Raw genomic sequence first — 21,378 nt, 5'->3', positions numbered from 1 at the left:
TCGGAGCATTGTTATACGCGAACTCTGCTAAGGGAAGAAGTTCATCCCAATTGTCCTGCTGATAATTGTAGTAGATTCAGATGTACTGTTCTAAAGTTTGGTTAGCACATTCAGTTTGTCCGTCGGCTGAAGGGTGGTATCTGGGAGTGAAGTGAAGCTTCATATCCAGAGCAGTACCTAAGGAGCGCATGAATCGAGAGATGAATTTGGAACCACAATCAGAAGTGACATGCTTCAGAACCCCCTGTTTAGAGAAGACATGAATAATGAAGATGCGTGCAAGTTGTTTGGAAGTGATAGTAGTGTCGGTTGGAATGAAAATGGATTGTTTAGAGGCACGATCTATAATGACTAGGATGGAATTATAGCCATTAGAATTCGGGAGTTTTTCAATGAAGTCCATGGATATAGAATCCCATGGATGGGCCGGAACTGGTAGAGGCTGAAGCATACCATATGGTTGATGTCTTGGAGACTTGTTCCTATTACAGATAACACAGGACTTAACGTAATCACAGACCAGTTCACGGATCCATGGCCAAGTGTACTGTCGGCAGATAGTCTCTAGGGTACAATTCTGACTGAAGTGTCCAGCTAGAATATGGTCATGAAAGATGCGGAGGACCCAGAGTTGGAGATCCTTAGCATCTGGAATGTAGATTCGTTCATCAAGACAAAGAAAACCAGACTCATCTAAAGATCAACAGGATTTCTCGGGATCCGTAGCAGACCGGAAATGTTCCCAAAGGGATTCGTCTTCTGACTGAGCTGTTCGGATGTCTTCATGAAGTCATTCAATGTCCATAATGACACTAGCGTGAAGGACGGGGCCTTCGAGCAAGGTAGCACAGAGGGAGGAGGAGAGTTGTTCTTGTGTAAAGACTGGATGGAAGTTATGAGGATTAAGACTGGCATAAGCAGTATCCCCCTCTTTAGGGTAGACATCCCATTGTCTAGTAAGAGCGTCCGGTTTAGTTCTGAGACATCCGGGACAGAAACGAATAGCCATGTTAAAATGAGAGAGATATTCAGACCATCTAACTTGCTGACGGGTAAGCATCTTGGTAGAAGTGAAGTATTCCAAGTTCTTATGATCTGTAACCATGTTGACCAGATCTCCAGAACCCTCCAAGTAATGTCGCCACTGTTTGAATGCTTCAAATATCTTGGTGTAGATCCAAGCCCTCCAAGGTGAGTCTAGAAGGTCAGATATAAGAGGAAGCGGATACCAGTCTTTCTTTGTGATCTTGTTAAGGCCATGGAAGTTGATGCATAGGCAGAGATCGCTGGACTTCTTCTTGACAAAAAGAACCAGAGCACCATAAGGGGATTTTGAAGGAGTGATGAGCCCAGCACTGAGATGTTTGTCTATGAAGTCTCGAAGTGCCTTGAGTTCAGCTGTGGAAAGAGAGTAGATTGGTCCATAAGGCAGATCTGAACCATCCTCTAGATTGATCTTAATATCGTAAGGTCTATGCGGGGGGAGTTCCCCGGCTTTCGACTCGGAGAAAACATCAGCGAACTCATGATACTCCATAGGAATACATGCGAGATCCTCATCAGATAAATCCGAGGCTCTTCCGGTCACCGACTTTTCCGTTGTGTCTACCATCTGCATGGTATAAGATCGCGCACCTGATTGCTTTGTAGCGTTCAAGTAAGCATGAGCAGAGATGATGGAAACCAGCGGAGTCGAATTGGAAGGAGCATTAAGAAGATCTGTATAGGAGTAAATAGGCTCAAAAGGAAAGTGAGAAGTTTTAGAAGCATAGTGGAGTTTAGCCTGTCAGCATTTGCTCAGGCCCACTGGAATGGATTTGTCTGAGTCCTCGACAGAGGGAGTCAGACGGTCGGCCGGATTCGGAAGCATGTCGGTTCGGAAAGTGATACTGTTTTCAGACCAGTCAATCAACGGATTGTAGCAGTTGAGGCCAGTTGTATCCCAGAACTAAGTTGCAAGTAGAATCTAGAGAAGTGATGTAAAAGTCGATTAGAATGGTTTTGCCTGTAGAGAACTTCATTGGAAGCGAGGCAGAAGATGTAATAACGGAGCCGATGGAACTGTTGAGTAATTGTAAAGATATAGGTGAAATAGGTATTGTATGTACTAGATTCTTTGCAACAAAGCCTTTATCAATAAAGCAATGGGAAGAACCAGAGTCCACCAGGGCCAAGAAATTATATGTATCAGATGTAAGAGGAACTGTAAGTGAATTAGAAGAAGAGAGCGCAGCTGCGTTGAGTGTAACCTCAGGATAGACACAATCTGGTGCAGTGCAGCTCCAAGCTTGTGTCGAGGCATCAGAGTTGCAGCCTAGTTTCCTGACTTTGCATCGGACTTGGCTTTCTCCGGAGTAGAAGAAACTGTCGCTGCACGGGCTTTAGCGTCCTTCACAGTCTGATTAGTCTTCTTCTTTTGACAATCCTCAACTTTATGTTTACCCAACCCACAATAACTACACAACCCTTCCTTCAACCATCGGGCCTTCTCGTCAGCGTTGAGTTTTCCATCTGTTCCTAACTTCTCCAAGAATGGGAGACGGGGAGTGGCAGAGGACGAAGCGGAAGCATTGGAAGTGGAAGAGTTCGAAGTCTGTCCTTTGCCTTTCAGCTTGGACTTGGATTGCGAAGAGGAAGAGGAGTTATTGTTGGAAGTAGAGGTAGAGGAAGAGGATTGTTTTGGAGTAGAGTTGGAATTGGAATTGGAATTGGACTGGCGATTAGCTCGGGACTTTTCGGCCTCACACTGCCAATAGTGAAGATCTATGGCTTTAGTGGCCGCTTTGAGAGGATGATACAATGCCAGCTTTCCACTGGTGATGTTACTAACTCCGTCCTTTAGATGTTCAGGAAGACCTTTGTAAAAGGCATGCTGAAGAGCAGAGTCACTATAACCAATTTTAGCTGTGATGTCGTTGAATTTAGTAATATACGGTGCGACTTTCTCATTCGACTGCATAACCAAGTAATCCAACTTATCTGCTGCTTCTCTGGCAGCATCCACTTGACCAAAGTTAGTTTGGAGTTCTACTACCCAAGCTCTGTAGCTAACCATCCAAGCTGGCGGATCCAGCTCAGAAAACTCGCTACCTAATAAATCAGGTTCAAAGTAGTCGAGAGAGGAAGGAAAGTCCGTAGTTGACTTTGGAAGCAGAGTCAACGAAGGATTCGGAGAAATAATTGAATTGGAGTTGTAGACCGGTGAGGAAGTTTTTGAGTTTGGTGGGGTCAGAGCCGTTGAAGGTTTCAGGGTCCTTCGGTTTGGCACCTTTCTTTGGTTTTGCTTTTTCACGTAGCATTTGCTGAAGCAGAAGATTGTAAGTGGTGAGGTAGGTAGCATAAGCCGAAAAGAAACCCTCAGCTCCGCTGCCTTGTGGCGGACCATGACTACCATGTTGAACTTATCATTTAACATGTAACCGTGTCAGTCATAAGACTTAGACACAAAACTCCTTAGACATTAGTACTTACTCATGTACATACGTTTGTCACTGTACTTACACTATCATTCATAAGCATAGCACTTATCTACCAATAGCTTATAGACCTCTACTTAGATGACTGAGCATTCTCTCACATCTACTTATATCTACCAATAGCTTATTGACCTCAATGAGTTAACAAGAACCTTGTTACTCAGACACATTCATTAGACACTATCTTTAGATGTAGTCTTACTAATGATGGGAATAGTCTTACTCATTCCTTACTCATTGACATGAATATGCTTAGTACAACATAGCTATTATTATATCTACAAAGTAGTATAAAAGCTAGGTAGAGCAGCGTGTAATGACAGGTCATTCTATAGGTCATTGTATACGAATATCCTAACGCTTAACTCTCACAAGTTAACTCTCTCAAGTCACTAACCGCAAATAGAGTCATGCACCACTGTGCACCAAGCTAACAGCAATGCCTGCTTTCAACACACCACCTCCACCACCGCCAGGGGGACCACCACCTCCTGAGCCACCGATCGGAGGATCCAACAGATCCTCATCGGGGTCAGTACCATCATCAAAAGAGTCATCCTCGTCATCATCCGCTCTACCCTTGCCTTTATTCCTCCTCAGTGTCTCCAGAACCTCCTTGATGTGCATTTCGAAGATGATCAGAGATTGTCGGGGGTGCGTTGGTTGGAGCTGCAATTGCTGGAAGAGCATCGGGGACAATTGACAGTACCTTGGAGTTTGCTCAGAGATAGTAAAGTATTGTATGGGTCATTGGAATCAGAAGCATAAATGCTACTGACCCTTCATGAAGAACTGGGAACTTGAAGATGAGATATGCAAAGATGAGACCCGACATGGGTTGTAATTGGAGTAGGACGGGAAGGAAACATAGAATCAAAGATCTTGAACTGATCAGAGACGTCGTCTGGAGTGAACGACATTTCAACTCAAGAAAAAGAATTAAACTACTGTTAAGGATGTGTGGAATGACTCGGAACTGAACAGAACTGAAAGGAGAAATGATAAGATAAGATATAAGATATGTACTGAAGGATATACTAAAAGAGGAATGATCTGAGATGAAGAGAGGGAAGAAACAGAGTTGATCGGAGTGTGTCGGAGAACAACGAGGAGAGCAAAGGAGATAGTGAAGAGAATGACAGAGTCTTGACAGTAGCCAAAGTTATTGGACAATGGCTCCCTGAGTCGAGCTGCTTTAGACCAGGTCACTGGGAAACCAGAGTCGAGTTTAATTCTAAAGAATGTAACTACTAAGTCATACATCTTATATAGAATAGAAATGTACAAGGTCTGAAATGGAGACAGTAGTCAGATCCACATTCAGACTGCCAACTCCCAAGCTGATAGACTAGGCTTAATGGAAAGTACGGAGATTAAGGTAAGTGGAGTAAGTAAGAATGGAATGAAAGTGATGTTGAATAACGACAGAGGGACGGGCAAGTGACCTCTTGCTAGAGGGAATCCTAACAGAAAAATGGGGGAAAAGAGCAGAAAGGAATGTATTTAAAATACATAACTAAAGTATATATATAACAGGATAATAACAAATACGAAATGGAAACGATTGTGGTGGAGTGACTGAAGCACCCAGTATCACCAGTCTCTAACAAGTGATTGTGACCAGTCGGTCTGAATCAGTCCAGCATGGATGTAACAACTCCCTTATATATTTTTGAATCCCTAACCTAGCCCTAACCACTAACCTAACTGCTACAGCCCTAACTGCTAACAGCCCTAACCACTAACCTTGAACTACTAACCAAAAACTGCTAAGTTCAGCGACCAGCATCACCATGTGGTCAAACCAGGCTTATAAGCCTATTGCGTTAAATCCCCACCAAAAGCTTATACAGATTTTCCATATAAGCTCTGCCAATGATTATAATCCAACTTCTGTATATTTTAAGCAATGGTTATAATCATGCTACATGGTGTGTTGACCTGACCTCGAGTGGTCACCAAAGAAGGATAGCACTGCTCCCTACACTCGGGTAGTTCCACGTGAGCAAATCAGCAACAACTGTGTATGTCTTTCGCTTAATCTAAAATTTTCTGTCTGTTTTATCTTCAATCTGATTCTAGGTCTTCAATTTCTTGGATCCTCTTGAAGAGGACTACTTCAACCATTTCCAAGCATTGCAGATCCAAACTTCCACTTCCTGAAGCTCCAAAGATCGGTTTCCTTCAAGAAATTGTTGAGGAAGCTCAACTCCAAGAGCAGTTGAAAGTGAAGGCCGCAATTGAGAAGAAGAAAGCGGAGAAGGCTGCCTTGTCCAAGGCTAGTTCTTTAAAACCGTCCGCTCTTTCTGTAAGTCTTCGTTGGGGATGAAGGTTTTCGGAGCTATTACCCTAATTTGGTAGTAGCATCAATTTATGCCGTTACTGTATGAACCCCGGAAACGGGCCAATTTTGCAACCGACCCTCCCAGGACCCCCGAAAATGGGAGAGAGGATTTCCTTTACACGCCATGAAGCGTTCACTACCCGCTCGCTTTCTACAATCTTTGACATTGGAACGTATCTCTTACCGATCCAAGAGCACTAGCTTTATTGGCCTCGGACGTATGGGTTACGAAATGGCGCATAATCTCTTTTCGAAACAATATGCAAATGCTCAGGATGCTCATTTCATCGTCTGTGATGCTGTACCCGAACGCGCTCAAGCTTTTAGTGCATCCTTTCTAACTCGATTTCCTGGCGCTAAGATAGCAATTGCTCGCACTCCAGAAGAGTGCGTGATGAATCGTTTTCTATCAATGAATCGCAATCTCTTTAACATCTCTCCGTTCAGAGCAACTCTAGCTTCACAAAATATCATAACAATGTTACCATCATCTCGAGAGGTCAAAACTGTCTACAACGATGGAATCGTGCCGACTCTGAAGAAACTATCGTCTACGTCGCACAATACACTCTGTATAGACTCGACCACACTGAATGTAGATGTTGCATGTCAGGTTGCCAGAGACGTTGTCGACACCAACTCTCAGATGATAGATGCTCCGGTATCAGGCGGTTGAATTGTTCATCTCCACCTGGCATTCATACTTCTAACTACTTGCAGTTTAGGCGTTACCGGTGCAAAAGCGGGAACACTGTCCATCCTTGTCGGTGGTACCGAACCAGCATTCAACCTCGCAAGTCCCATCCTCGCAAACATGGGACAGCGCATAATTCACTGTGGCCCTTCTGGTGCAGGTTTGGGAGCAAAGATATGCAATAACGTGAGTTGGAGAACGAACTCGATATCAATTTTTCGTCCTCAATGGTATTAATACTCTTCTAGCTCATCCTCGGGGTACAACAAATTGTCGTTGGCGAAGCCATGTTACTAGGAGAAAAACTCGGTTTGGATCCTGCAGTTCTTGCCAGTGTGGTCAGCTCCTCTACCGGGAGCTGTTGGTCGGTTTCTGTTAACAATCCCGTTCCTAAATCGCTCCCCGAGAAGTCTCCTCCTTGTGAAAGAGGTTACGAAGGAGGCTTTGCAACCTCTCTTATGTTGAAGGCGCGCAAAACTCGAGATCTGTACCATCATTGTTACGTTGACATACCCTTCCCACAGGACATGGGCCTCGCTACTGATATCGCTGCTACGGTTGGAAGCCCTTTACCGCTTGGAGAAGCAGCCGAAAGTCTATATGCCCGCGTCATACAAGAAGAGCCAGACCTTTCCCAGAAAGATTTCTCATCCATCTACCGTTACTTGAGCAAAGCATCATCCGAGGGCAGAAAAGTGAGAGTTGCACAGGAAACACGCGGGATATCGTGAACGCTTGTTTTGTAACATTTGAAACTGGAAGGAAGGACAGACAGATTTCAACCTATTGGGGATGAAAATAACAGTATTCCATTCACGTCCAACATTCTACAGTTCTGCCTGCGTTATTCACTACAAGTTCTAATTTCCCCCTCTTCCTAGCTTGTCTAATGCCGCGACGCCTTTTTCGTACCACTCCTCCCTTGTAACCCAAAATTCCTGCCTATTCTTCATAATGTCTGCAAGTACCGCACCACCGAGGAAAACCATATGCTTCCGTCGAGGAGGATCCTCAATTTTTATCTTGAATTTCTATGGAACAGCATGGATCAGAGTGCTTAAATAGAAAACGGATTGGAACTTACGTTCAATCTCTCCGGATCCCCGTTCAAAACTCTCGTCAGATATAGCTGCTTCATCTCCTTTTCCAGCCTACTCGGTAAACCGGGGTACATGCTTGATCCTCCGGACAAAACGATGTGCTTATACAAGTCTGCTCGAACATCAACAGCTGCAGATTGAATAGTTTGGAAAAGCATTTCTGGAAAAACAAGTGTTAATCAGGACTCGTAACGAAAGGTTTGATGCCAAACCTGCAACACCAGGTTGTTCGATGTCGACCAGATGTGGTTGGAACATGCATTCAGGTGCTTCGAAACGCTCTGAGCCGACCTTTATCATTCTACCATCGGGAAGCTATCGGGGCCGCGCCTGAGTATCCCTGAGGTAGAGGGTGAAGGTGACACGGACCTGATAGCTTTCCACTAACACCGTTGTTTCCTCCGACAATCTGGTGTCCAGATCTAAATCATAGCTTCAAATACAAAGAGACTATTTAGGAGATCGTTTGAATAGACATAAATGCCTCGCACCTTACGTAGCAAAACTTCTCTTTGATTTCTCTTACAGTCTCAAAGTCCGCAGTCCGGTTGAATGCGTAACCTCTCATTAGCAACAACTTAATCAGGTACCTTGTCACATCTCTTCCAGCAATATCTAACCGCCTGGTCAAGTGTGGGAGCGCGAAACCATCGTAGACGGGCACGATATGTGTCACACCATCACCAGAGTCCACCACGACTCCAGTTGTTAGACCTATATGTATCGGTTCATAAGTTGTACTCTAGAGAGCTGAACGAACCTACCTTGAGCGTACAAAGTCAGTACGGCCTGAATTGCCACGTATACACCTCCGAATCCATATTCCTCAAACATAACCTCACACATCTTCTGCCTATTCGCTCTGGGATTCATCGGCGGTTCCGTCAATAACACCTTCTTGCCTCTTGGATCAACACGAAGTTTCTCATCAAACGTGTAGTTCCATAGATGTTTCATGTCTTCCCAGTTTCTTATGATTCCATGTTCCATAGGCTGAGTGACTTGCAAGTAATTTCTGTTCGCAGCGGCGTCGTCTCCAACCATGATATCTTTGATTTGCGTTGTACTCAGGCGTTCTTCGGCGCGGAGAATAGGTCTTCCAACTATGGAAGGGAACACTAAGGACGAGTGAGACGCGAAGTAAATTAATAGTCGAGAACGCATGCACCATGTTCAGGAAAGTTGGAGCCAGCGTAGCCAACTTTAACGAACTGTTGAAATGAGAATACTCATAAGGGCTCGAGAAACACGGAGAAACGCACTCCAGTACCATTGTCAACCACCAGCGGTATCTCTGAATCCATGATCGTGGAGGTTGAATAGAATGATTGTCGGAGATGTTTGGTCCCATTTGCATCGACAGGCGACGGTCACTTTCAATCTCCTTTCACTCGTCGCATTAGTCCACGATGGCAGAATCTTCGTCAAAACCGAACGTTTTGATTTTTGGTCAGTTCTTCAGTGCCAATCAACACTTGTCGCAAAGTCTAAGTTACAAACTCGGATTGGAATCTCCCTTAAGGCGGACTCAATACCTATTCGCGGGCTATCACTGGATACATGGTTCCAGAAGGGAGTGAGCCCTTGGTTTCTGTGCGTACCAATAGATTCTTTTGTTGTGGATAGTTGGCTTAAACCATCTCAGCATGTTAGGATAGTGGACAAGTATTCTGTTCATCCCGCGACGACGTATGTTTGCTTCAATCACTTTACTCTCCTTGTTCGGTACTCAACTCCAGCGGATATGCCATATTCCAGTTATCTCGGGGTTGAATTCACAAATATATTGCAGAGACCAGAAGTCGAGTACAAACAAGCTAATTTAACTGTTCCCTGTACGCTGGATCTCCCTTCAAATGAGTGTCCCGGCTACATTGCTTCCACACAGCAATCGCACAATCTATGTTTGACCCACCAGATGGTCAAGCACCGTACGACTATGTTTTCGATTTGACTGGGGAGATTAGACCCGATCGGACAGACATGGTTTGTTCTAGAGACTATGGTAGATATACTCCACCCTTCTCTCTCACATTTTACATTCTAGATTCAAGTTAACACAACATGCAACGTCTCAAGATTTCTTGGACAGGAAGCTGCGAAGCGCAATGTCAAAGCTTACATCCGCGTCACTCTTCCCTTCTACGAGACTTCGAGCAAAGCCACCACATCCGAGAAAGATATCAAGCCTCATGGTACAATTGGCACTTGGTGGCACGAAACATTACGCGTCCTTGGTGCGATTGAAGAGTGAGCGGTATTCTATTAAAGCTTCCCGATTATGACGATTTGCATTCAGTCTGAACTTGGTAATTTTGCGGATTGGTTTCGCGTACGGACCTTATATTGACTACGGGGAAAGTGAGTCGAGTTTTGCGTCTGTCATGCGGGACTCAATTATCGCTTTCCAGTGACTACGTTCATTACGGTCGCTGCTGTATACGGATATCTCAAGAGTCCCATGAAGTCCCTGTAAATAATTCCTTCCCTTCTCGTAGCTGAGCGCTGATACTGTCTTCATTCAGTTGGTCGCCTGGGAAAAACCCCATGAATACGGTGCATTCTGATGATATTGCAGGTGCCGCTTGGGCATGTGCGCAGTGGATGGCTTCTCAAGGCAGACGGGCCGCGAATGCATCGGCAGGAGAAGAGCTTGTTTTCCATAACGATAAAAGCAAGCTCAAAAGTGTCGAAGGGATGATTCCTCATGATAAAAAGATCATTGCTCCGCTGTTCAATCTCGTAGGCCATTTATCCTTCCTGTGATGGCCATTTAATGTTCTGAGGTTCTCTTACAGGTCGATGACTCACAGAGTACGCTCTTAAGCGTCGGTCAGGCGGTTACCTCGTTTTTCGGAACAACATTCGACTTTTTCAACTTGCCCGAAAGGACGGTGTACAAGGTCGCTTTGCTTTTGTCTTTACTCTGCTGCCGGGGCAAAATAACTTTCATTTTCAGTTTATGGATGATGATAAAGCTGTTGAAGACATCAATGAGCACCACGTTGGTGGATGGACCACTATGATCCTGAACTCAAACCCACCAATCCCTCACACACCTTTATCCGCATACATGGACCAATACGCTCTTGAAAAACGAACGGTCGCGCTGGATAGTACGAAGATAAAACAGATCGTGGGATACAAGCTGAAGCGTCCAGAATTCAAGCATGACGCCATTAAGGATATCGTTGACAAATGGAAAGACGAGCAGAGTTGGCCGATACTGTAGTAATGATGATAATTCGTTATTTGTTCTTTCATTTTTCTCCGTTCCTTCTACATTTCACTCCCAAGCTTTCGTACAAGGTGCCCTTCGCGAACTATGCGTTTTCCATCATGATCGATACAACTTTACGTTGAGAGACGTGCGTATTGAAAATTGGGGCCTTTTCAATTCTAAATCCCGCGTTGTTCTGAATTACACAATTTGACAACGTTGGGTTCGGCTTGGCGGAGTTTGAATTACTGAGAGTGTTCGAAATATTGAGAAATTGAAAGTGAAAGACGTATTTCAGCTCTCAACAAGCTCGCACGTCGACCTCATCTGGTCCATGTACTCCACCGATACCAGCAACGCATACGAGCTCTTACCTCAAGTTTCAATGGGCTCCGAAGAACAACGTTTGAACCCTGACCAAGAGCAAGAGGGTGATCGAGCTGCCCAGTATATAGCGTTGGTATGGCTTCGTACATTCGATGTGTTCCAAACGATAATGAACACCTGGCAGGGATCATCTGGGGTACACTCGATACTCGATTGACTGTAACACAACGCGACTGAAAGTATTTAACCGTCCGTCCAGGTTACACTGTTTACGACGTGGTTTGTCGTCCTAAACAGTTCCCTTGGACAACTGGGCTGGTTTGCCTTCCATCCGCCCCTTCAAACGCTCGCCATCTTTCTTGTAACATATGGTATTCCCATTCCTTTGCAGTTTATGATGAGGAACCAATTGACCTTCTTGTATAGGGATCTTAACGCTACAAGTACGGACAAGCTCAATTGAACGTTTCATCTACGTTTTCACGAACTCACCTTGTAGCCAACTAATCAACCTCAGTCAAAGGCGGCTGGCTTCAGACGACATCGAACTGCTCTCTTCTACGTCGCATTTCCCCTCGCCACTTTGGGGACTCTGTCTGTCATGTATAACAAGAGGCTAAAAGGCTCTGGCCATTTCAGGACTTGGCATGGGGTAATGATTTCTGGAGTCACAGCCATCTCAGCCTTGTTGATTGAAACGTTACCCCAGACTTTTGGCATCCTCTGTATGGTTTGGCTTCTGCTTCAGGTAGTTTTAGGAGGTGGGAGTGTATGGTTCAATGGTGCAGCCTTTGGCGGGGGTGCACGAGCAAAGGCTGTTTGGAAGTATCATCGGTATCATTCACTTCCCGAATTAAGACTCCAATATTCTTAATTGGTCTCTCCCCAGTCTCTCAGGTTATCTTCTCTTCTTTTTTTTGCTATTGACAGTCAATCTCGGAGGCGCCTGGTCTCAATGGGGTCAGAGGAACTTTTCTTACACCATGCGCCTAATGGTATTCGTGGTTTCACCTGCGTCCATATTGACCGCAGTCTATTCTCGTATAAGGTGATTGACTCTATATACATGATTGAAATGAGCGATACTTTATACTAATAACTGCTCATTTGTGTAGGTTCTCAAAGATGAAATTCTTAACCTGAAGGGAAGAGTAAGTTGCAGGCTACATGATTGGCTCCTAAATAGTAAGGAAACAACTCAAGATGACCAGGTACCAAATAATCAAGATGATGCAGGGGAAGGAATCACTTCGGAAAGGAAGCCAGGCAAGAAACGCTCCAGACGTTCCGACGTCGCTGTCCACAGCGTTCGTTGCCTTGGATCGCGCATCTCTTCTGGAGCAGGGGGGACGAGGATTTGAGCGGCATGCATAACAAGCAATACGTTTTTTAGAGATTCGGGGACTGCTTCGTACTGTAATCTGGAATTAAAGCCTTGTTCCATCAGAGATGAACGGGGAACGGACGAACCAGTTGATCACCCTTGCTAATGTTCATGAAGCGATCCAGCAAATCGAGCACTTCTATCCATAGTATGCGAATATCTGCTTGAGCCTGACTTTCACGAACTTCAAAGTGCATGAAAGTCTTGCAAAGCAATGCAGATGCCCTCAGCCGAGTCTCAATCATACCTTGAGGATCTCGCTGGAATACTTGGGGTCTCAATAGCTCGTCCAGAAGGGGAAATATAACGCGGTTGAACATTTCCTCGACTTGCGTAGAATCTGCCTCGTCAAGAACCGGATGAGGAGCAAGTAAAGTCCGCTGTAGTTGACTTATGGCACTTTGGCGCACTTCACGAACAGCATTCGTCGACTGTCGGCTGAGTGAGGATAACAAAGGCAAAAAGAGTCGCTTCCAGGCTGCAGACTAGTCAATATTGAAATTGTCAAACAAGACGACCAAAGAATTACCTTCCTCGCGCTGCAAACCAGCTGTGTCAATGATGGGAGTTATGAATCTCTTTGCGCTGGTTAAGAGGTCGACGGCTTTCTTGCCGCGCTCCACTATGGGAGCGCTGCTGATGTGTCAGCGAACAGGACATTCGAGACATTCGAGAGATGAATATGGCCCACCTCGCGGTCAAATGTTCTTGCCGCCTACCTTGCCGTTGTTGAGTCTCTGCAGACAGACCAGCATGGATCACAAAATCCTCCAAGAGAGTCAATATCCCGGCAAAATTTTCGACATTGACAGACTGAAGTTCCCCTTCGCCAACAAGCAAGCTGACAAGGTCAAAGGAGGCACGGGCAGCCTCTGGGTTGGAAATAGTTGAGCGAATCAGCGCAAACACCAACTTCCATTCGGTCTGCGATCTGATGGGGATACATGAGTGAAACTGTTCGTGGAAAAACAATTGAGATAACTTACCGAATAACATCCCGGTGTTTCTGTATGAGAAGCATCACTCCGGAAATGACCTGCTCTGCTACCGAATTCGCTGTCGCTGGAGGAAGACCGGATAACAGGTCGAACGACAGATACAATTGATCTCTAAGGGAAGGCTGATATCGGGTTTATGGACAAGCAAATCATGGCGAACATGTACAAGGCGTACCTTTTGCGCGAGGATCAGACAAAGTCGTAAAATCCCAACCACGGCTCGCTCAACAAGAAGTATGCTGTAATGGGATGTCGATGACAGTAGCGCAGACAAATGCTCAAATACGACTGGCCTGAATTGATGAGTGGCAATTCTTTTAGTTCAAGAAATCGACATACCATACGTCCTCAATGTGCTGTGGTGCCTGGCAGGAGATACTCACCATGGTCTCTAAAAGGAATACGGACGCAGGATCATAGGGCAGCGTGGTAAAATGTTCATCCTGACTGGCATTGAACCCATCATCAGAACCTTGTTTCAACTTTGCAACTGTCCGTTCATGGGCAAGTGCTTCTAGTGACCTGATACAGGCGACCAATGCCTCCTGCTCCAAGTGCCTAGTCGAGATTAGCCTCGGTGTACATATTCTGATTCGCAAAGATTTACCCACATGATTTGGCTGTACAGTTCGTCCAGCCGGCAGGAATTTACACAATCAATGGTACTGAGAGTGTTTTCGATATCAGAATCGGTTGCTTCAGGAACCATGTTTTCCGAGCTGGCCCCGTATGGTGTCATGAGATAGGAGGAAAGTGTGGATAAAAGACCTCCATCTCCTCTTGCAGATGGACGCTGAGGTTGAGCCGCTCTCAGAGGAATCATCGATGCGCCTCCGACAAAATCTTCCATTTGAAGCATTCTGGTCGGAAGTAACGAGTGGAGAAACAGGTTCTGGAACGTTTCAAAAATCTTGAAATTTCTAGGTGGTCAGGTATGTTTCTTGATGATAGAGCGTCCGAGGAGAACATACTTGTGTCCAGCCCTCTCGCAAAGCGTTGCCGTTGCCGTTCACGATATTAAAGAGAACCACAGCTGCCATCTGTCCTTTCACGTTCATTCCAAATTTAACAGACAGGTTAGAGACTGTGATGAACTGTCCCTCGACGTCTACTACAGGATAGTTGGGCACGGTTGATTGCAATGATTCTGGTAGAAGACCCGTAGCCTGAGATAGGGACACTACCACGAAATCGAAAACTTCGGGAAGTCGGAAACGACCTGCCAGTGTGGCGCACTGTCTGAAGCCAGCAATGGACCTTTGGATTATATGCTCATCGTCAAAGCTCATGAAAGCATAAGCGGTGGCCGTAATAACGGGTTTCCACACACTCTTGAACATGTCGACGTCGAATAGAGCGGAGTTGCATAACATGTAGTCGGCTATTCGATTGGTCAACGACAGATTTTTATGACTTCAGATATGTTACTTACTGGCTGATCGTGAACGAACAAGTAGTTCCTTCCATGCATATTCGAACCCCAGTTGCCCTGTATGTTCTTCCGGCATCACAATCTCCCGTTTTCGTATAGAATCATAGATGCTCCGCTATGTCAACGTCAGTAGGCTTCCTGAACCTCCCAAATAGAAGTATACCAAGAACTCAGAGGAGAAATCCTGCCCATCATTAACACCACGGAGATTTCGCTGATAATCTTCGATAGTCATCCGTTTCTGTATATTAGTGAGCTTTTAGACCATCCAGAACGCACATAGCACTTACTCTAACTTGTGGATTGTGAAGATCTGTATTAAGCAAGATGATGGAAAATGCTACCACGTAGACTGCGTCTTCACTCTTGATTTCCGCTACAAATCGTTCGTTAATAATGGTACAAGTACCCGTGAGCTCGTCATACCTGGCCCTGCAGCGAAAAACTTCGAGGCAAACGTATAAGTTATCCGATCTATTTGTTGAGATTCACCAGGCAGGCGGAAGGTCTCCAAGAGCTCTCTCATAGCATCGGCGATCGGTTTCTAGAAGTATGGGAATCAAAAACCGACTGCTTGAGAAATTAACTAACGTACATTTTGGAAATCGAATAGGTCCATGAAAGCCTTCAAGATATCAATGTTTTCCGGCTTCGAAATGAAATCGCCCAGTAACCGCTTATCAACGCGAGAACATCCCTTTAAAAATCGCGCAAGGCTCATTGGTTTGGTAACTTCCGAGGATAGGTCCGCGTAGATGAGTCCGGCCTCTTCAAGAAAAGCCAAGCCAGTCTTCGGTTTCATATTGAATCGTGAAGCACCGGTCAGAATGAGTTTTTTCTGTGATTTGACTTGCATGATACTTTCAGCTGAACGATACGTCTTTGAAGAAGATCAGATTTGTATAACGGGAAGGACCAGAGATTACTGACAGGGGGCCATTCTTCGGATAACTGTAAGGAGAAGGGTCAGGATCTTCCCAAATGAGGATAATAAAAAGTACAAACACCCTCTGCTCGTTTTGCTATGTCGTTCACAAAAGCGAGCAACATATCTAAGCACATGTACTGAGCATTTCGTTGTTGTACATCCACACCACCGGTGTAATGCCACGGATGGACAGCCTTAATACTCATAATCAGGTGGATATTCTTTCGTTAGAAAGGAATAACTCACGTTCGTCAGAAATTCGATGAGCCTTTCAAATATGTTCTCGCAATTGATATCGCAATCATAGTTGGTGTAGAGGTCTACCATGAAGCTTGGATGACGTGAAATCTGGCTCAAGGTCTCTAAAAATAAGTCTCTTGTCTCCCCGCGAGCAGGAGCAACAAGCACGCGTGTTGGGGTTGGTGAACTTTGTTCGGCATCAGGCTCAAGTTCCGAAGGTCCAAGGGCTGGGGTGGCTGGTCTAGGTGATGCCGGAAATCCGGTTGGTTTCTTGGCCATTGGGATTTGGATTGGTTTACCCCCGCCACTGGGCATTGGGGGCGCAAGTCTGTCGATCGTGAAAGCGAGAAACAACTCTTGCTGTAACTTCAAATGACCACGCATTGAAAGGAACATTGTCGATATGGTGCGGAGAGTAGCATGTAGAACTGTCAAATTGTCCGATCGTGCTAGCTGAAAAAGAAACTTGCATCCCGGGTCAAGAATCAACCCCTTCAATGAGGCGAAGGCGCCAATACGTGGCCCTGCCTCCTCAAGGGCAGAATTGAGGATTCCTAGGGCAACTAAACGAGTAGAGTCTGTGTGTTGCTGATCGTTAGGATCCAGAACATTTACGATGACCCTCAAAAGCTCCAATATAGAGGGTAAGCTGACTAGGACATTGTTAACTTGTTGATGCGACAAATCCAATGAGGACTTACAAGGTGTGCGGGAAGATGAAACTGACATTGACGCAGGTGAATCAGCATCTCGGACGTGATTTCGTTCTTCGACAAGTTCTTGTACGGCTTCTTCTTGCGCTGCTTCAGATGGTCGCTCTGAGTTATCGGGTATTGGTTTAGTTGAAGCCACCTTCATCTTGACTTCACCTTCGGCCGAATCTTCATCACTAGAGCCTAGCTTTGTCTCTTCTTCAGCTGGCTCTAGCGAGTGTAGTCGTGAAAAGACAGTTCTGACGAGTGCATGCATCGTATTTTCAGCGGATCGGCGAAGTATCTCTGGAACAATTTTGTGGTATGGATAAGTTCACTCGGAACCACAACGGTATAACTCACCGCTTAGGCGCATCTGACAGCAAGTAGTCAAAACAGTCTCCAGCATTTCGCATACCTCCACGTCATTCAGTAACCCGCCAACATTAGAACCACACAGGCTATCGTGAATGACGGTCATGATCTTCAGAATAACCACCTCGTCGCCAGAGCTATCGCTTGCCTCAAATTTACAGTGGGATACGGTATGACTGAGCTCCGATAGGGCGACTTCCAGCTCGAGTGAGCTCGGGGAAATTACACCACTGACGAAAAAGGCGTGCAGCGCAGACAACGCTGCAGAAGTTATGGGTCCAGTCGAAAGGGGCGAGCGGATAATGGAGAAAAAGGGTGAAAGAATATTAGACAGTGGTACAGTGTCGAGGTCTATTTCGTCCAGGTCACATTAAAAACTTTTCGAGGACCAGAAACAACACACCTTCAATATCTCGAAGGTCCCGTTTAAGATCATGGAATCCTGCCATCAGCTCATATTCGCTACTACGTTTCCTTTCATCGTCAGAATTGAGGGATCGACTCGATATTCGTAAGCCGAGATTGCTGCCCAAAGCAGAGCCCCGAGCATTCATGAAATACGTAGACGACGACCACCGAGAGTTCTTGCGCATAACGGAGGTAACAGAGAGAATCTCTGAGAGTAGAACATGTTTTTTTGACACTCTGATACGCGTCGTTGAGCGAGAAGTTGCCGTGCTCATGGAAGGTGAGGAACACTACTTGGGGAACACGTCGCGTAATTACAAATATCCTGGGACCATGTCGGCGCTCTCTCTCTTTGGTACTTTACCTTCATTATGTCGCGACCAAACTATGGATGGCTTCAAGGGACTACCGTTCGCAAGTCGGGAATCACGTCCTCTAGTTCGAATGCAACCAGGTCCTCAACTCCCCAAGTCCAGAGTACTTCCTCCACCGTTTATGGTGGAGGTGTGAAGGATCCCTCCGGTAGAACGGCCGAATACTTTGCAAGTCATTTCTCGCCAAGTTCTATACCATGACTTCTCATACATATTCTTTGTAGTCAATGGACGATCAATGCCCGGTCTGCCGAAGTGACAGATATTTAAACCCAAAGTTAAGACTTCTTGTGAGCTCATGTTACCATAAAATGTCTGTGGCTGTTTTCAAGAGTGTCGCAATAACTGACTTCTCGAAGGTGTGAATCCTGTATAGATCGTTTATTCACTCTTGGTCCAGCACCATGTCCAATATGTCAGAAAGTGTTGCGCAAATTAGCATTCTCACCTCAAACCTTTGAAGACCTGGGGGTTGAGAAAGAAGTCGCGGTAAGGAGGCGTTTAGCAAAAGAGTGCGTCGGCATATCATTTACCATTTCCCACTCTACCTACGATTTTCTAAAGGTTCAACAAACGACGCGAAGATTTCGACGATCTACGGTCCTATAATGACTATCTAGAAGAAGTGGAAGACATCGGTGCGTTATCGTGTGTAATCGTTTGATCATAAATAACAGGGACATGTCTCCCAGCATTTAATCTGATCAACAACATCAACGTCCAGGAGACTGAAGCCCGCGTCGCGACCTACAAAGCTGCAAATGCAGCCTTGACCGCTCTCAACCTTCAAAGAGAGGAGGCGTATGCACTTGCGCTTAAGGAACAAGAAGAACTGGACCGAAAGGAACGTGAAGCCCGTGCAGCTCAACTGGCTCACGAACAACAACTAGAACGTGAAGAGAAGGAACGAGAACAACGCGAGATAATTGACAAACTAGAGACAAGTCAAAAGGACGCGCGCCAAGTCGTCGCCAAGTCTCGAGCAAATGCGGCAAAGCGACTCGCTGCTGTATCTGGCTCAGGGAAACCTTCTGGACTGGCTGCTGTGGGATTCGGGTTTGGGGCTGATTATGCCAAGTTGCTCAAAACAAGAACGACAGGAAAGAAGGCATCCAACTCGGTTCCCGACGAGCCCCATATTCCGCTCCAGGACGAGTGGTATGCGTATGATGATCTATTTGTCTTCAAGGACGGGTATGACGACGTTGTGAGTGAAGCCGTAAGGAAGGATCGAGAAGGCATTATGAGGGCCGGAGGCTATATGGTAGAGGAGGCGTGGCAGAGAGCATTGAGGTCTGCAGTCGCAGGGTTGGATATTTCACCCTTAGAGGGCTTGACTGAGAGAGGAGTACCAGAGCCCACCGGGCCAGTGGACAGCGGGACAGACGTTGTTATGGTTTCTGTATGATGTAATCTGGCAATACTAGTGTACTCAAAGGATAGAATATACATGAACTATCCTTTCGCTAGTCAACGCTTTCCTTTGCGCCCTCTGGCGGTCCGTCAAAGGTTCTGTCATTGGGAAGTAAAGAATCTGATATTTGTTCTTTCTCCTGAGAGTCACGTTTGAGTGAGTAGAAATGACAGAAAGTTGATCACTGACTTAACCTTCTTACCTTGCCACTGGCAAAGTTTGATCACCTCCTTCCACAGGAAATCGTCCTCCTGAATTTTTCGAGTAGATGCACCGGTCTTCTTCTCGTTACTTCGTTTGCGTTCGCCTAACAAAACAATATCGTCGTCTCCTTCAGCTAGTAAATCCACATCTCCTGGTGGCCGGGGATTGCTTTCACCTTTGAGACGCTTTCTTGCAGTCGAATTGCTTGCACCAAGGAATACTATCTCCTCACCGCTATGTCGCCTTTTCTGGCCTAGACTTGAGAGACTTGATCTTGCGTCTCGATTACGCTGGGTAGAATATGCATGTAGGGCAGCTTTCCGTATTGCTTTGTTGGGCTTTCTATATCTCAGGTTTAGGCTCCCAACATTAATATGCAATGACAAAGCACGTACATAGATGGGTCAAATACCAACAAGTTGATAACTCCTCCTTTTCCCATCTCGTATCCAACTACCAGTCGTGAATGTCCGGCGTTTTGAAGTATCAACGGCATACAGTCGACAGAATGGACGGGTGTAGCGCCTGACAAAGCCTCATGAAGTGAATTCGAGGGGGGTACTTTGTACTTGTCGAAATAATCCACTATCCATTTGGTGAGCGGCCGGATGTCGCCTGTGGCGAGAATAAGTTAGCAAAGAGGAGGGAGCACAGTACTGAAGTACTGACCATCGTCTTCAGCCTGAAAATCCGCCAATTCAGCACTATATTACGCAAAGATTAAACTAGACATCGATTTGACCTCGACGTAAGATAACTTACGGAATACCGCGATGTACAAAAGCAGTACATAAATCTAGACGGAAAGGATTGGGTTTAATTCATATCATGCGGGAAGAGAAATCGAAGATGTGGACCTGACGTTCCTATCCACTTGTGTGTTTCAACGAGTCTATGCAACTGCTGATATCCCTCTTGATCGTAGCCTGTGGTAGGGTACCGCTTTCAAAAGCCATGAAAATCCGACATTCATTATGCATACCATCCTTCCATGCTTGTTCAATCCATTGTTGCAAGTTCCGAATTCCAGGAGATATTGGTTTATCAAGAAGAGGGAAGTACATTGGTTGAAAAGGTTGGTCCATCAGAGCTGCACTTGCCATGAGGAAGTTGCGATAGCTGAAGAGTTAATCCTTCTTAGTAGGTGTCGGATGAGGCAGGAAAAGGGCCTTACCCACAGCCCCAACCCATATCCCACATCTGATTATTGATGTAGGTCGTTCGTTCATAGCTCAACACCGCCCGTACAGTTATACCCTGGGCATGAGATTTCAGCAGTGCCTTCTTGAGTAGGGTAATGATTCCTGGAAGGGTGAAAATAGGTGAGAGCCGGGCAACGATAACTGCTTTAGCTGCGCACCGGGGGTGAAATTATCAGGTGGCGGCTCTTCCATCGCTGGATACCAAAAGACGTCCTGCTTCTTCTCCAGATTACTGAATAAAGGTGGTTTCCATTTGTCCCTCCTTTTGTTCGCCTTCTTGAAGCCTTGAGGATCCTCATTAATGTTTTGCGAGGTATCTGGTTTCGTTGAAACCCTGCTTGATGTGGCGATCTGGCTAGCGTCAACACCAGAGTCATGGAGGTGGTGTTCGTAGTGCGCCTGTTTATCAGATAGCGAAAGAGACCCAATGTCAGTGTAGCATATTTGACACTTCATTGAACTCGTCAGAACGGGGAAGAGCCAGTAATAGTGTTGTTGAGGGTCGGGTCAAGCTCAAAACCTTGGGGTCGATCGGGTTTCCAAGGGTCAGGGCTGGCGTCAAAGTT

General features: G+C 45.7%; 8 protein-coding genes across 9 annotated transcripts; 5 read left to right on the top strand and 3 right to left on the bottom strand.

Moving 5' to 3' along the window:
• Nucleotides 1–5,900: 5,900 nt before the first annotated feature.
• Nucleotides 5,901–7,278, top strand: E1B28_002624 (uncharacterized protein). Its single transcript, XM_043159554.1, has 5 exons — nucleotides 5,901–6,207; nucleotides 6,268–6,491; nucleotides 6,546–6,700; nucleotides 6,763–6,981; nucleotides 7,039–7,278. The coding sequence occupies exons 1-5, from the start codon at nucleotides 5,945–5,947 to the stop codon at nucleotides 7,243–7,245; spliced, it is 1,068 nt and encodes a 355-aa protein (XP_043003157.1). The 5' UTR covers nucleotides 5,901–5,944; the 3' UTR covers nucleotides 7,246–7,278.
• A 28-nt stretch (nucleotides 7,279–7,306) lies between these two features.
• Nucleotides 7,307–8,947, bottom strand: ACTR2 (Actin- protein 2). The gene is made up of 8 exons (XM_043159553.1): nucleotides 8,877–8,947; nucleotides 8,783–8,825; nucleotides 8,379–8,732; nucleotides 8,106–8,328; nucleotides 7,984–8,047; nucleotides 7,827–7,929; nucleotides 7,599–7,774; nucleotides 7,307–7,545 (listed from the first exon to the last, which is right to left on the bottom strand). The coding sequence occupies exons 1-8, from the start codon at nucleotides 8,916–8,918 to the stop codon at nucleotides 7,375–7,377; spliced, it is 1,176 nt and encodes a 391-aa protein (XP_043003156.1). The 5' UTR covers nucleotides 8,919–8,947; the 3' UTR covers nucleotides 7,307–7,374.
• Nucleotides 8,948–8,962: 15 nt separating this feature from the next.
• E1B28_002622 (uncharacterized protein) lies at nucleotides 8,963–10,998 on the top strand. Its single transcript, XM_043159552.1, has 11 exons — nucleotides 8,963–9,063; nucleotides 9,137–9,207; nucleotides 9,260–9,303; nucleotides 9,373–9,449; nucleotides 9,503–9,600; nucleotides 9,662–9,864; nucleotides 9,914–9,975; nucleotides 10,026–10,086; nucleotides 10,140–10,356; nucleotides 10,413–10,517; nucleotides 10,574–10,998. Exons 1-11 carry the CDS (start codon nucleotides 9,024–9,026, stop codon nucleotides 10,844–10,846), a joined length of 1,251 nt encoding a protein of 416 aa, XP_043003155.1. The 5' UTR covers nucleotides 8,963–9,023; the 3' UTR covers nucleotides 10,847–10,998.
• Nucleotides 10,999–11,168: 170 nt separating this feature from the next.
• E1B28_002621 (uncharacterized protein) lies at nucleotides 11,169–11,378 on the top strand (the record flags this gene model as incomplete). Its single annotated transcript, XM_043159551.1, has 2 exons — nucleotides 11,169–11,294; nucleotides 11,346–11,378. The coding sequence occupies 2 exons, from the start codon at nucleotides 11,169–11,171 to the stop codon at nucleotides 11,376–11,378; spliced, it is 159 nt and encodes a 52-aa protein (XP_043003154.1).
• Nucleotides 11,379–11,419: 41 nt separating this feature from the next.
• On the top strand, nucleotides 11,420–12,458 carry E1B28_002620 (uncharacterized protein). The gene is made up of 7 exons (XM_043159550.1): nucleotides 11,420–11,532; nucleotides 11,588–11,604; nucleotides 11,661–11,813; nucleotides 11,871–11,995; nucleotides 12,051–12,209; nucleotides 12,277–12,312; nucleotides 12,365–12,458. The coding sequence occupies exons 3-6, from the start codon at nucleotides 11,763–11,765 to the stop codon at nucleotides 12,302–12,304; spliced, it is 363 nt and encodes a 120-aa protein (XP_043003153.1). The 5' UTR covers nucleotides 11,420–11,532; nucleotides 11,588–11,604; nucleotides 11,661–11,762; the 3' UTR covers nucleotides 12,305–12,312; nucleotides 12,365–12,458.
• On the bottom strand, nucleotides 12,384–17,844 carry E1B28_002619 (uncharacterized protein; the record flags this gene model as incomplete). The annotated part of the gene is made up of 20 exons (XM_043159549.1): nucleotides 17,614–17,844; nucleotides 17,199–17,561; nucleotides 16,845–17,141; nucleotides 16,150–16,796; nucleotides 15,981–16,097; nucleotides 15,906–15,926; nucleotides 15,571–15,855; nucleotides 15,402–15,519; nucleotides 15,266–15,351; nucleotides 15,139–15,216; nucleotides 14,976–15,090; nucleotides 14,515–14,924; nucleotides 14,155–14,453; nucleotides 13,883–14,101; nucleotides 13,719–13,836; nucleotides 13,532–13,665; nucleotides 13,237–13,476; nucleotides 13,075–13,178; nucleotides 12,632–13,023; nucleotides 12,384–12,575 (listed from the first exon to the last, which is right to left on the bottom strand). The coding sequence occupies exons 1-20, from the start codon at nucleotides 17,801–17,803 to the stop codon at nucleotides 12,384–12,386; spliced, it is 4,425 nt and encodes a 1,474-aa protein (XP_043003152.1). The 5' UTR covers nucleotides 17,804–17,844.
• An 85-nt stretch (nucleotides 17,845–17,929) lies between these two features.
• On the top strand, nucleotides 17,930–19,400 carry E1B28_002618 (uncharacterized protein; the record flags this gene model as incomplete). The annotated part of the gene is made up of 5 exons (XM_043159548.1): nucleotides 17,930–18,160; nucleotides 18,217–18,305; nucleotides 18,352–18,504; nucleotides 18,557–18,630; nucleotides 18,685–19,400. Exons 1-5 carry the CDS (start codon nucleotides 17,990–17,992, stop codon nucleotides 19,398–19,400), a joined length of 1,203 nt encoding a protein of 400 aa, XP_043003151.1. The 5' UTR covers nucleotides 17,930–17,989.
• Nucleotides 18,638–21,375, bottom strand: E1B28_002617 (uncharacterized protein). Of its 2 annotated transcripts, none has more exons than XM_043159547.1 (9): nucleotides 20,971–21,375; nucleotides 20,785–20,914; nucleotides 20,593–20,729; nucleotides 20,468–20,536; nucleotides 20,373–20,406; nucleotides 20,280–20,314; nucleotides 20,006–20,225; nucleotides 19,596–19,952; nucleotides 18,638–19,545 (listed from the first exon to the last, which is right to left on the bottom strand). In XM_043159547.1, the coding sequence occupies exons 1-9, from the start codon at nucleotides 21,266–21,268 to the stop codon at nucleotides 19,425–19,427; spliced, it is 1,401 nt and encodes a 466-aa protein (XP_043003150.1). In that variant the 5' UTR covers nucleotides 21,269–21,375; the 3' UTR covers nucleotides 18,638–19,424. The 2 variants fall into 2 exon arrangements, with proteins under 2 accessions (XP_043003150.1, XP_043003149.1); XM_043159546.1 differs by having other exon boundaries at nucleotides 19,472–19,545; nucleotides 19,609–19,952.
• Between the last annotated feature and the right edge of the window lie 3 nt (nucleotides 21,376–21,378).

The sequence above is a fragment of the Marasmius oreades genome, chromosome 10, assembly GCF_018924745.1.
Source record: "Marasmius oreades isolate 03SP1 chromosome 10, whole genome shotgun sequence".
NCBI classification, from domain to species: domain Eukaryota; kingdom Fungi; phylum Basidiomycota; class Agaricomycetes; order Agaricales; family Marasmiaceae; genus Marasmius; species Marasmius oreades.
The sequence above is the reverse complement of the archived record's forward strand: the minus strand, read 5'-3'. Positions and strand labels throughout refer to the sequence as shown.

Coding starts and splice junctions, on each gene's coding strand:
- E1B28_002624 (XM_043159554.1), top strand. CDS start 5,945: ATGAAGCGTTCACTACCCGCTCGCTTTCTACAATCTTTGACATTGGAA. Junction 6,492..6,545: donor AGATGCTCCGGTATCAGGCG/GTTGAATTGTTC, acceptor CTTGCAGTTTAG/GCGTTACCGGTGCAAAAGCG. Junction 6,701..6,762: donor GAGCAAAGATATGCAATAAC/GTGAGTTGGAGA, acceptor ATACTCTTCTAG/CTCATCCTCGGGGTACAACA.
- ACTR2 (XM_043159553.1), bottom strand. CDS start 8,918: ATGGATTCAGAGATACCGCTGGTGGTTGACAATGGTACTGGA. Junction 8,733..8,782: donor CTCCAACTTTCCTGAACATG/GTGCATGCGTTC, acceptor ACTCGTCCTTAG/TGTTCCCTTCCATAGTTGGA. Junction 8,329..8,378: donor ACTGACTTTGTACGCTCAAG/GTAGGTTCGTTC, acceptor CGATACATATAG/GTCTAACAACTGGAGTCGTG.
- E1B28_002622 (XM_043159552.1), top strand. CDS start 9,024: ATGGCAGAATCTTCGTCAAAACCGAACGTTTTGATTTTTG. Junction 9,064..9,136: donor ACCGAACGTTTTGATTTTTG/GTCAGTTCTTCA, acceptor ATCTCCCTTAAG/GCGGACTCAATACCTATTCG. Junction 9,304..9,372: donor TCTGTTCATCCCGCGACGAC/GTATGTTTGCTT, acceptor GCCATATTCCAG/TTATCTCGGGGTTGAATTCA.
- E1B28_002620 (XM_043159550.1), top strand. CDS start 11,763: ATGTATAACAAGAGGCTAAAAGGCTCTGGCCATTTCAGGACTTGGCAT. Junction 11,814..11,870: donor ATTTCAGGACTTGGCATGGG/GTAATGATTTCT, acceptor ACGTTACCCCAG/ACTTTTGGCATCCTCTGTAT. Junction 11,996..12,050: donor GCTGTTTGGAAGTATCATCG/GTATCATTCACT, acceptor GTCTCTCCCCAG/TCTCTCAGGTTATCTTCTCT.
- E1B28_002617 (XM_043159547.1), bottom strand. CDS start 21,268: ATGAAGTGTCAAATATGCTACACTGACATTGGGTCTCTTTCGCTATCT. Junction 20,730..20,784: donor GATATGGGTTGGGGCTGTGG/GTAAGGCCCTTT, acceptor TTAACTCTTCAG/CTATCGCAACTTCCTCATGG. Junction 19,953..20,005: donor TTGGTATTTGACCCATCTAT/GTACGTGCTTTG, acceptor CCTGAGATATAG/AAAGCCCAACAAAGCAATAC.